The 13,489-nt window shown below is 42.4% G+C and overlaps 1 protein-coding gene across 17 annotated transcripts in view; it reads right to left on the bottom strand.

Moving 5' to 3' along the window:
- The window catches only part of LOC112917896 (phosphatidylcholine transfer protein-like), a 66,345-nt gene that overhangs the window by 22,154 nt on the left and 30,702 nt on the right, over positions 1 to 13,489 (bottom strand). For 6 of the 17 annotated variants that reach the window (XM_072747520.1, XM_072747529.1, XM_072747521.1 and 3 more), the window contains one exon: positions 1 to 82. The exons of 9 other annotated variants lie outside the window; for them this stretch is intronic. Coding sequence is in view for 1 of the 8 variants with exons in the window: in XM_072747517.1 (XP_072603618.1) it covers positions 3,553 to 3,696 (144 nt within the window). In the remaining 7 variants the exon portion in view is untranslated. Of the gene's footprint in view, positions 83 to 3,552; positions 3,796 to 12,416; positions 12,586 to 13,489 lie in introns of those variants that run through there. 2 more of the 17 variants (XM_072747532.1, XM_072747517.1) reach the window with 2 other exon arrangements.

Here is a 13,489-nt window from a genome sequence, read left to right as displayed (position 1 = left end):
CTGCAGCAATGGTCAGGTAGATTTTCAAGATGAACATTTTCAGAGGGGCCATTGTCTTCTGGTCTGACCCTCAGTTGGGAACCTGGGGACCCAAGGCCATATGCACTCATGGGTAAAGGGTTTGGGAGGGTGGAAGAAAAGATACATAACAGTCACATGCAGGATGAATTGAACACCACTGGCCGACAAAACAGATCAAGGGCTTTGGGGCAGATAGTTGCAGGTCTACTCAGAGAGTGGGACAAGATGAGTTCACTCTTGATAAGGTGTGGTATTCAGATGAAAAGATTTACTAACTAGAAATTCAAGGGATTTTCCTTCCAGGAGGAAGGTAAAACATGGGAGTCAACCTGGAAAGAAAATGAGGCTTCAACAAATAATGCTGGAAATAATACCGGAAAAAGCTAGAACCCAATAAGAATTCTAAGAAAGGGTTCATACCCTGACCCTCCTAAGAAAGGGTTCATACCCTGACCCAAGAGGGCCTCTTGACATTTTAATACAGATGAACATCAAAGGGGCTTGGATGGTCCTGCATCCTAGCTGCTGAGGCTCAAGGGTACACCTACTGGAATCCCATGGCCCTTTAAACTTAGAGAGGTTATCTGGGAGCACCTGTAATTTACATCAGTGTACCATGACTGCCTTCCTCCCTATGACAGGTTGAAATAAGACAATAGTGTGGTTAGTACGGGTGGAAACTATTCTGAAGACCACTCATGTCCTCCCCAGCAGAGGGAAATGGGCCTGCTACATAACACTACACGATGGAAACAATACTCAGTACAAAGCCAGTCACTGTCTCAGCTCACAGGCACAGAGCACAAAAGCACAGGTTCACTGGAGAGGTACAGGGTAGAGTGGTCCAGCTTGGCTAGAGGACAGGACAGGGGGTATGCAGAGGAGTCGTGGGAGATAAAGCTAGAAATGGAAGTTGGGACCAAACCAGTTCAGCACACAGGACAAACAAATTATGACAACACAACTTACAATTTTTCAACTTTACAAAGGCACAAAAGCAATAGGCATTCAGTAGAAACTGTACTTTGAATTTTGATCTTTCCCTGGGCTAGTGATACGTGGTACAGTACATTCCCCTGATGCTGGGCAGGGCAGGGAGCCACAGGGCAAATAACTGATACGCTTATTACTATTCTGCACCCAAATGATCATTCTCTTTTTCATTTTTAGTAAACCACCCAATAAATTACATGATGTTCAACAAGTTAGTATTAAACGCACTTAGTGTTAGATGATTTTGCCCAACTGTCGGCTGATGAAACCATTCTGAGTGCAGTGAAGATCAGGGAGGCTAAGCTATGACATTCAGTAGGTGAGGTGTATTAAAGGCATTCGTGACTTATGATATTTTTGACTTATGATAGGGTTATCAGGATATAAACCCACGATAAGTTGGGAAACATCTGTAGCCTGCCCAGCAGCATCTGCCTTCCTTCAGAGAGGGAATGCAGGAGCCTATTGTTGGCACAGGTCTGGAAGTGCACAGGGGAGCTCTGATCCCAATTCAAACCTTCAGCTATCAACTTAACCTTTCCCCATACTCACTTTCACATAGGTAAAAAGGTGATAATTACAGTATCTTACATTAAGACTGACATGAGACTAATAGACATTTATCCAAAGGATAAAAAAGTGCTGACTGGAAGGGGCACATGCAGCCCCATATTCCTAGAAGCATTATCCACAATAGCCAAAATATGGAAAGAGTCCAAATGTCCATCGACTGATGAATGGACAAAAAGATGTGGGGTGTGTGTGTGTGTATGGGTGTGTGTATACGGATTATTACTCAAGCATCAAAAAGAATGAAATCTTGCCATGTGCAACAATGTGGATGGAACTAGAGGGTATTATGCTAAGCAAAATAAGTCAGAGAAAGACCTATATTATGATTTCACTCATGTAGAATTTAAGACACAAGACAGATGAACAAAGGGGAGGGAAAGAAAAAATAAGATAAAAACAGAGGGAGGCAAACCATAAGAGATTCTATAATTGAGAGAACAAACTGAAGTTTGTTAAAGGGGTTAGTAGGGGTGGAAACTATTCTGGACTACTGTGTGTGGGGATGGGCTTAATAACTGACGGGTATTAAGGAGGGCACTTGGGAAGAGCACTGGGTGCCCTATGAGTGATGAAGCACTACTCCTGAAACCAACACTACACTATGTGTTACCAACTTGAATTTATTTATTTACTTATTCATTCATTCATTCATTCATTCATTCATTCTTGAATTTAAATAAAATAAAATATAAAAAACAAAACTGGCATGAGGGTTGAGTAAATCAGCGCCTGTGAAGCACTTGTACAGTGCCTGGCATATAAGGCATGCAATGTGTGCGCTATGACACTAGTTATTTTTAACATTAATCTGCAACCGACAGTGCCACTGAAAGGAGAGGGATAAGACCAAAGCCTCCCGTTCAGGTGTTTGATCAGACTGTAACATGTAGTAAGGAAGGGCTCAGAGAGGTGGAAGGCCAGGAGGCCAGTTAAAGAGGTCACTGCAATTCTAGGTGAGAGGTGCCACCCAAAGTAACAACCAACTAACAAAACTTGGCAAACGCCTGGATGTGGCTGGTAAGGAAAAATGGAACAGAGAGAAGAATAAAGGATTTTGTCTGAAATAATGTCCATTCTTGCACAGAGACAACATTTGAAACCTCACTGAGAAATTATTTCTGCCTCTTCTGGGCTGTGAGCTTCCTGTTCATCTTGTCACACCCAGGGGCCCTGCCACACACAGGTTGTGAGTGCCTCCCTACTCTACAGTATAATACTCTGGTCCTCTGCCACGAAACCCTGATTTCACGTACTGTGCCTAACGGTGACCTTTTAACCTGTGTGCCATGCAGCTGCTATCACACAGTGTAGATGATGACAGACTTTAGGGGCAACGCAATCCGTCCACTTGGGTAGCTACCTGGTTCCAGGAGCACCTGGAAACTTGCTAATAACTTAGAGAGTGGGGGGAGGAATGGAGTTGGTTATCTTTCTGCCTAAAGCTTTGGACTAAATTAGTAAGTAAATTACAAAGGGGGCATCCTAGAAAAGAAGCCCGAGCCTGAGATGATAGTAGCTCCCTTCTCAGGCTCTCCACTCCATGCTCACGCTATCATCCTGCAACCCCAGTCTCTGAAAAGTCCAGTCTCCTTTCCACTTGTATGCAAATCCTAAGGTTCTCCCCACCCCACCAACACACACACACATACAAGTGGCACCCACCAGGAGGGGGATCTACGTCCCTTGCAAGCAAGTGCATAGGGCCAAGACTCAGCCTACCCAAGTTTTAACCCTATTCTCAACTGCCAACAAACCACTGCCACTAGGGGCCTCAGACCTGAAGCTGAATTCCAATTGCTTCTCAAAGCATGGGCTAAGTCAGCTGCAGGCACTGCTCCTGTCTTGCTTCTCCCAGCTCCACAAGGCCAACTATGACCCAACTACCAAGGCCACAGGCAGCATTCCCCTAGGGAGTTTGGCCCTGTTGAGTAACAGCCCCAGGTCTTCCAGCCATACAGCTGCTACCTCATCCAGGCGCCTGTAGACGCAGATGCCTTGGGCCTCCACCATCAGCTCCCAGTTGGCCCCGACCAGCTGGAACCGCTGCAGCTCCATGCAGACCTCCCAGAACTGGCCATCGGAGAAGCTACCACCAGCCGCACCCTCCATCCTTCCACAGCCACCACACTTCTGCCTGGGGAGGAGGCAGCCCCCTCCGTGAGTTTGGGGGCGGGCCTAGAGGGTGTCCAGTGTGATTGGCAGGGAACTGAGGAGTGATAGGGCCCTGAAGGACTAATGGAAGGTGTGGCTACGGGGGTGGGGGTGGGGGTGGGGGTGGGGTGGGAGGGCCCAGAGACATAGGCGGGGCTGAGCAAGAGAAGGCGGGGATAGAAATAAATAAAACCAGAAAAAAACGACTTGATCTGGGGTAAGATGGAGGGACTGGGAAACTGAGGAGGCATCTAGACAGAAGGAAAATGTTAAAAACTAATACGATCTCAGAAACCTCTCTGTAGCCCATCTCATACTCCTCCCCACCCCCATATCTTCCAAACCTGCTTGGGTGTCGCTCCTTTACCGTCTCTACAGAATGCTGGAGAAAACTCTGAGGCCAGGGGTCCTCTGGGGAGGAGAGATGGACAGCACAGGTATGCCTGATAATCTCAGGAGTCAGATACAAGAAGTGAAAGCTATTCCAGTGCCATTTCTATTCTCTTATGAGTTTAAAAATATTGTTCGAAGAGGCCCCTGGGTGGTTCAGTGGTTGAACATCTGCCTTCAGCTTAGGTTGAAGTTCCCCAGGGAACCTGCAGGGAGCTTTTCCCTCTGCCTATGTCTTTGCCTCTTTGTGTGTGTCTCTCATGAATGAATAAATAAGAACTTTTTAAAAAATTATTGCAAGAAGGGGTCCATGGCACAAAAAGGATTAAATAACCTAATCCATAATGCATCTATAAGGTAATTTACCACACTGGAGGGTGAAGGATGAACTGAATGGGTCACGATTTCTACCCAGGATTTCTGCATTTTGCATAATTTAGATCTCTGAGCAACTCGAAGATCATCTGATTCCCGCAGGTCCTTTGGGTATTACTTTCTGTCCTACCAGCACACTATCTTTGGTTTTGAATAAAGTAGGTAGTTTAAACAATGTAACACTACATGGGTGCCAATAAATTACAAAATCTCGTATTTCCTAGTCTGTAAAATGGGCTAAATATCATGCAACCAGTTAGAATTGAGGAAGTGACTACATAAAATAAACAGAACATGTTTGTACATGTTTGAGCAATGCCTATCAAAGTAAATAAATGTTCAGTAAAAAATTTCCACTTATTTTACATTATTATATTGAAATGTATCTCCTTCTAAACTTAGAGACTTGAAATGGATGGCAAACTCTAGGTTCATACCAATTTCCAAGAAGAGAAATAAGATCAGATATGGCAGCACAGATAAGTTACTGTTTAATTCAATTCAATGCTGGTTCTGTTCTGTTTTATGAGGAACGGAAGAGGGATGTGGTATTTTCCTAGACTAAATGCACAAGAGATCAGAGACATACTTTACTACTGTTTTTATAATGCTCTTTAAGTCCTCTCTTCTTTATACAAACTGTATTATGTTTCAAATTCAATTGCTTGGGGGCAGCCTGGGTGGCTCAGTATATGGTGCTGCCTTCAGCCCAGGGCCTGATCCTGGAGACCTGGCATCCAGAGAGTCCCATAGTATACACAATGATGAATTTAGGGGAAAGGGAAGCATTTTTTTTTTGTTTTATTCCTTCAACTTTTCTGCACATTTAAAATTATTCAAAATGGAAATTCTGAGAAAACCCAGCTACATATGTTTATAGGAGAAATAACTACAATATAATTACACAGAAAAGGTAGAGGTAAAAGTATGGAAAACATACACTAGTAAACCTAAACAAAAGGGAGCTTGTGGGGCTCTAAAATATCAGACAAAATTGAGTTTAAGGCAAGAAAAAAATTAATAGGAGTTCATGAGTTAATGATAAAGGACAGAACTCTTCAGGAATTCTGAGTGCTTAAATTTATATTCATTTCATAACACAATCTCAAACATGTAAAGCAAAAAGTGGCATTAGTACAAGAAGGAATCAAATTCACAATCACAGTAGAATATTTTAAGGTTCTTTTCTAGGTAATTAATTAAGCAGACAAAAAACTGGCAAAGAGATGGAAGACTGGCATACAACTCATATGCTTGATCTAAATGACATTTATAGAACCCCATACCCAATAAACAGAACACACATATTATTTGTGAAACTATTATTAACTATTCACCAAAATTGATGACCTGCAAAGAATAGAGGATATTTCAACAAACACTTAAGAATATGTATCATTCTTGGGGTGCCTCAGTGGCTCACTTAGTTAAGTATCTGACTCTTGGTTTTGGCTCAAGTCATGATCTCAGGGTCATGAGATCAGGTCCCAGAATCACTCAGCACAGAGTGGGCTTGAGTTTCTCTTCTGCCCCTCCCCCCTCTCATCATGCCAGGACAGGTAGTCTCTTTTAAAAAAAAAAACAAAAAACCCAAAGTATATATCATTCTCTGTTGACACTGCAAAATCTAAAGGAAGAAGAAAAGAAAACACAGCCAGTCCCTGCCCCCATATATTTGAAAACTAAACAAACAAAACAAATACATGCCTATTTTAGGAACCTAGCCAGCAATTAAGGCCCTGCATCAAATTACTTTCTGCTTAAAACACCTGGAGAAGGGTTCCTGTTTTCTGTCCATACTCTTATGTGAGATCTTATTCACAGATTAGGATATTTTATATTTTAAAGAACCATTTCTATCAATTCAAACTATAATCAATGAAATTTAAACAAAAATCCGTTGAGTGTTCAAGGGTTGAACATACCAATTCTAAACTTCACAGGAAAGGTTTAGGAATCAAGCAATTTGAAAAAGCAGGAAGGCAAATTTTTAAGTTGTGCCTTATTAGATATTAGGATCCAAAATTTAAAAAAATACTGTGGAGTGCCTGGGTGACTCAGTCAGTTGGGCATCTGACTCTTGCTTTAAGCTCAAGCCATGATCTCAGGGTCCTGAGATTGAGCCCTATGAATGGTTCCACTCTCAGTGGGGAGTCTGCTTGATATTCTCTCTCTTTCTCTCCCTCTCCCTCTGCCCTTCTCCCCCTGCCTTGCTCATGAGCTCTCTCTCTCTCTCAAAAGAAATAAATCTTTAAAAATAAATAAGGAAAATATTGTGATACTGACTCAGATCTAGGAACAATAAATAACTGATGAAGCAATTTTCCCTGTAGAATCAAATCCATATGCATACTGAAACTTAGCATGTGAAAAATAACAGACAGTTTAAAAAACAGTATTGGAAAGGCACCTGGGTGACTCAGCCCACTTAAATGTCTGCCTCTTGGTTTCCACTTAGGTCATGAACTCATAGGCCTTGGGATCTAAGCCCAGATTGAGGCTCCCCTCTCAGTGGGGGGTCTGCTTCAAGAGTCTCTCCCTCTGGCCCTCTCCCTGCTCACGCTCTTCCTGCACTCTCTCCCTTGAAATAAATATATCAATCTTTTAAAAATAGTATTGGAGGTGCTATATGGTGACAGATGGTTAGTAGCTACACCCATGCTGAATAGACCATAATGTAATAATGCCTTGGAAAATCACTATGCTGTACAACTTAAAACTAATTTAACATTGTGTGTCAACTATACTTCAATAACAGAAAATGGAAGAGAAAAAATACATACTGCTAGACTACAAAAAAAAAAAAATATATATATATATAAGGATGCCTGGGTGGCTCAGTGGTTGAGCGCCTGCTTCAGCCCAGGCTGTGATCCTTGAGTCCTAGGATTGAGTCCCACATCGGGCTCCCTGCATGGAACCTGCTTCTCCCTCTGCCTGTGTCTCTGCCTTGCTCTCTCTCTGTGTCTCTCATAAATAAATAAATAAAATCTTTAAAATATGCATATATATATTACATATTATACATACATACATATATCCACTCTGAATTTTAATAGCCTAACTCTGCAGTTGTTCTTCACCCTATGGCTCACAATCCAACATCCACAGCACCACACCAACGAAACACTGGGAGCTTTGAAAACCCTGATGCCCAGGCTGAAGACCATGTCAATTAAATCAGGACCTCTGGGGGGAGGGACTTAAAAACAAGTATTTTTAAAGCTTTCCAGAAGTATCCAATGTCCAGGGCAAGTTGCTAATCACAAATTATCATCATAACAGTTCAAGTGATGTCAATACTTGCACCTAATCCAACACGTTACATCTATTTGGTATTATAAACACACAGACAGTAGGAGACATGACTGAAATACTTTACAAGTATAAGACACTTTACAAAATAAAAAGTAATTTCACATCTCATTTCATCTGCTCATTTACCCCATGACTCACGACCCTGTTTTGTAGAAAAAGCTGAAGCTCAGAAAGCTGAGTGCTCTGTCTGATACGATACAATCAAGACATGGAAAACTGAATGCCAAATGTGGATTCGGGCCTCTGTAACAACCGTACCCCAAAACGTAGAGAGTTCTTCTGTAGTCTTGCAGAGGCTGTGTGTGTGTGTGTTAAATTATCAGCCAAAATATATAGATGGGGCATCTGAAACTCAGAGGTGGTGTACGATTTGCTCCAGGTCACACAGTTTAGACTTGAATTCTTACGTCTCCTATGCTGAACTGACAGAGCAGGAAAAATATAAGCATATAATACTTTCCCTCACTTACTGGCCATTAAAGCCCCTTTCCCCACCCCTTGATCATATCATGGGCAAATCTCAGACCCCTATGTCCACTCAGGTTCACAAAGCGTGGTTCAGTCTGATGCAGTGAAGCTTTGAATAAATTTGGCCCTGCCTTTCTCCTCCCTTCCCTCCAGTATAGCTCTTTCCAATGGCTCTAGGTTCCTTAGTGGGGAGTTGGGCTGTGGTCTGCTCCTTCATTCTGGGGATACAACCTCCTCTTCCTGTGTCTCTTCTACTCCAATATACAGGGACTGGGGAGAAAGATTCAGGGAAGGTGGTAAGGAGTCTTTTACTTGACTGGGGCCATGTGCTGCCCACTGTGGGCAGTTATGCCCATTGTGAAGTAAGAGTCCACATGCTGGCTTCATTACAGTGCATTTGTGCATTCTTTAAGAGGCTCTGACCAGCAGTGTGACCCTTTCCCACTGCCTACTTCAGCCCCTACACTTGGCATAAATCAGTTCTTACACTGGGTTCCCCCGCCCAGCTGCCAACCCTTTTAAATATTGTTTGGGGTTGAATTGTGTGCCCCCCAACCCAAAGTCGTAAGCCCTGATCAAGAATGTAACCTTATTTGGAAATAAAGTATTTGCAAATGTAATCAAGTCACAAGGAAGTCATTAGAGTGGGTCCTAATCCAATGACTGGTGACCTTAGAAGGGGAATTTGGAAACAGACACTAAGAGAGACCACCATATGAAGACACAGAAGGAAGATGGCCATGTGAAGATGAGAATCCGAGCTGGGAGACATGCTGCCACAAGCTAAAGAACATGTTGGGCTACCAAAAGCTGGGACGGGCAAGGAAGGATCCTTCCCTAGAAATTTCACGGGGAGCATAGCTGCTTTTCTGACATCTCGATTTTGGATGGCTAGCCTCCAGAAGTATGACACAATAAATTTCGATTGTTTTAGGCCATCTGGTTTGTGGTAAATTGTTACAGCAGCTCTAGGACTCTAACACAGACTCTACTAGCAAAATGGTCCAAGTCCAGCTACCAGTTCCTTTCTTCCATAGGAAACTCCTACCTGTCTGTCTCCCTAATCAGTTGTATAAAAAATCTAATACACCAATTGTATAATACACTAATTTTCTGTGACCGCCTACTATCACAGCCTGCTCCAAAAGGTCTCCTGCCTTCAATATTTCCAAATGAGAAGTAAATAAAAGAGGGCATACTCACTTCCTTCCTCAAATTTCCTGGCATAAAAGTCAGCCTCTATGAAGAACGACCCCATTGTGCTTAGCTCTCTAGATAGCATCAGAGTGGTCCTATAAGATCTGCAGTTTAACAAACATCAACCTAGTGTCACTTAAGTCCTATGCTATATCCTGTCCAGCAAAATCAGTGTTCGCCCTCTATATGCCAAACAGATGGCTAATGCTATGCTTAGATCATCTTTGTTTTTCTTGCCATTTTAATCCTCTGTAGATGGTTGGTTACCTTCACCTTCATGAGACATTCAACTTTTTAAGATGGGGGAGTGGAAGGAAATGAAATAAGTCTCCCAGAGTCACTGTTTCTGGAAGATCTGCTCTAGGTATGGGCTTGTTTATGCATCTACAACTGCCCACCCTTTACACTCACATACATCTGTCTTTCTTGGCATCTGTCCATGTGCCACAGGAGGCCTTGTGAAGCTATCCTTGGACTCATTCCCCTCCTGAGCAGAGAGAGCACCTTCCACCTATTCCACATCCAGTGACCCCATTGACACTGTTCTCTCTGTGCTTACCAAGCCACAAAAAGCTCCTCAGACTATGAGACCAGACACACTGGGTTCAAATTCCACCTCTGCTGTGTGGCCAACTGTGTGACCTCTGGCCAGTTGCCTCACCTTTCTGAAGCTCAGTTTCCTCCTCTTTCACACTGCCATGATCCCACCTTATGGGGTTATAGTGAGGGCCACCATGACTGTAAAGCACCTCGTACAAGGTAGGGAATCAATTATGGTATTTCTCTTCTTCCTTCCTCACCACCGTCCTGGTACCCTATGAGTGCAGCGGAGAGATAAGAACTAGGCCAGCAATTTTAAGTGATGCTCTGTGAAGAGACAAGGCTTGTGGACAAACACAGGGAGAGGTGGAATAAAATGTGGTCTCTGAGATTGTGTGAATATGTGTTAGGGAAGGTGGTGTCATATATTTTTTAAAGTCCAATTACATTGTTCCAAGGAAGTTTCATAAACAAAAGCAGAAATATTGTAGGCACAGAGGTTTAGGATTCAATATGAAGAGATGCATTATTTTCACAGTAGTTAAGGAGTAGATTTTTTTTTTTTACCTTCCTCTGGTAATTCAGAAACTTACCCAGATGTTACCTCCATTCCAGAGACTGCCAGGTTATGTTAGGCTATAAGGCTATGACACTGTCTTTGCAGCACAAATATGAGTCTTTGCCTTCCCTTGGCAGCCAGGTGTTAAATCATCACTAGATGAAAATAATATCTAACATTCATTTTTTATGACCTTAGCAAACCATTCACCTATGAGTCTTCCTTTTGCTTCTCTGTATCAAGCACACATTTACTAAACACAAAATAAAAGCAGCCTTAAGTTTGACTCACTCTTATTTGCACTGACTTGGAGAATTACACAATTTGTCAAAGAAAGGAATGGCCATTCCTCAACTTACAAGCAACAGGCTTCATGCTGGGCTCTGAGAGCTCACATTTAACCCTGTCCTCCGAATGGATAAAAAGGTAAGTATCTAATACTCTCTGTACTTGACTAAGAGTCATCAACATGGACCTTTTTTATCTTTTTCTGAAACCAATATAAAAAAGGGGAACACTAAAAAAATGTAAGCACTTGTGAGGATGTAGACCGCTTTCTTGAGGTAACCACCATCTGGTTCTCTAAACAAATTCTTGTTCAATTATTTTTCACTTTCACTGTGAATGCTGCCCTGCCCTCCCACTTCCAAATTCAATTGTACACCCAAGTGAGATTTTTTTTTTCCCCAAGGAAGCATTAGAGAGGAATGAAAGAAAATGTAGAAATACTGATAATGGGCTGGCAATAATAGGAAATCAAGTATTACTTTCAGTACAACAAGGAATCTGGAGCAGCAGATGTCAGGATGAACCCCAGAGGGAATTTAATGGGGCCTTGAGTTAGTCTGAGAATTTTCACAGCATTCCTAGCTCCAACACCTTGACTTCCTTCAGGGAACTGGCATAAAGACAAAATTCAGACCTGCCTATCTCTACAATCAGGGACCAAATGACATTAAGAATGTCTAACAGCTGATAAATGTTGACACCAAAAGCTTCCCTCTCTACCATGAAGTAACTCCCAGTATAGATTATTGCAGCTTGAAACTTGGACCTTAGGAACTTGTACTGATGCTTCATAGGACTGTCAGGTGAGCTGGGAATGGAGCAGGAGCTAGCCTGAGACATGCACACTGAGATGAGACAAGGGATAGCTCCAGAGCTACTGGAGGTCACATCATGCCCAGTGTCCATGGGGCTTTACTTGTCTCCATCTTCATTTTCAGAATGGCTGTACCAGCAAGTTGCATCTAGTCAGCAAAGGCCGGAAGTAGACTGGTGGATACTGACAGGTCTAAATGTCAGTGGGCACACTCTCTAGGGTCTTATCCAAAGCGAGAGAACCAGATCTAAATAATGGGGTCACTAGAGCTAGGGTCTCCAGAATCTGGACTAGTGAACTACACAACTAAACTGACTGGACTAAGGAAAGGGCATCAAAACTGTAGTTCTAGTATGTGGACTGAGTGAATGAATATAGAGAAATAAGTTAGTGAAGGGGGCTATACTCCAGACTTACCTGATTCCTTGTGGCCATTAGTATTGCCAGTAGATCTCAGATGTAATTAGTAAAGAGCAGTGTGGGAGCCCCTCAGTCACCTGGAGTCATTGAATCTTCAGTCTGAGCATAACATAATACCAGCCTGGGAGGGGAGTCATGCTGTATTACCCATTTCCATCAGGAATAGCTCAGGGAGCTGAGCTTGAGGTTGGGGAGCATCAGCAGAACCAGCTGTGACCAGCTGGATCAACATGTCCACAACGGCTACCATACAGGAGCTCCCTTGATAACTGCCAGAATTGGAATCCACTAAAAAATAACAATTCTTACCACAACGAATTAAAATATGACAGTGAAGTGCAGAAATGGAAGGAAGGGGAGATTGGAAACCATCCTTTTGTCTTGAAGCAAAAATCCAAGGCTACCGGTGACTTCTCTCATGAGCTCATTTATATTTTTACTTTCAAATTTTGCTTCCTCAGTGAATAAAAAATATCTGCTGATTAGAAGGCAAGCAGAGAAAAAAAAGAGGTATTTATGGAGAAAGCTTTAACTTCATATTGTTTTAAATATTTCCCAGTCTCTCCGTTTTACTCCGGGGGGCGGGGGCGGGGGGAATTTTAAAGGATGAGTTTTGTTGCTTCTTCCTTTTACAAAATTTAACATTGGGCATAATTCATCACGTTAATGGTAAAGACAACATTTTCTCAGGTAATACTGAAAGTCAATGTTAAAATTTATGATGAAAATGGAATAGATATTTGTAGTACTAGGGTAAAATATCCAGTGGGGTATCATAGCTATTTATGGGAAGGAAAATTAAATTCTATCCCTCTCTGTCCAACTCTGCAACTGACTTTTAAACTTTGGTTATTTAACATTATATTTCACAAATACTATGGTATTTTATCCATTAGGATGAGAAATCCAGGAGAGCAGGGAATTTCATCTGTTTTATTTACTACTGTCTTTCTAGTGCATAGAGTAAGTAATAAATATTGTTAATCAACAAATTATTTCAGGGACTATGAGAAAAACTACGATGGACACATTACATTTGCTTATCCACAGCCCTATCCCCATTTCGGTGTTTCAACAAGGGCTCAGCTGTTCCCAGGACTTCATCTGCACCTTCCTCTTCCTTCCAACCTATCATGTTGGGTTTACCAACAACCAAAGAAGTGCTCTCTGACTGTGCTCATTCCACATGGCTCTCCTCTGACTCTAAAGAATCCAGTGGAAAAGTCAAAAGATGAGAGTGAGGCCACAATATTCCTGGGAACACTTCAGAATGCACAGGACCAGGGGCTGTGAATGGTCACAGGGCACATTTCCCCTTCCAGCTTCTGCTCTTGATCACAAACAGCAGAATGAAAGGATATGCTGTTTCCCTTTAGGACCTG

The sequence above is a fragment of the Vulpes vulpes genome, chromosome 2 (assembly GCF_048418805.1).
Source record: "Vulpes vulpes isolate BD-2025 chromosome 2, VulVul3, whole genome shotgun sequence".
NCBI lineage: Eukaryota > Metazoa > Chordata > Mammalia > Carnivora > Canidae > Vulpes > Vulpes vulpes.
This window is presented reverse-complemented; position numbering and strand designations above follow the sequence as displayed.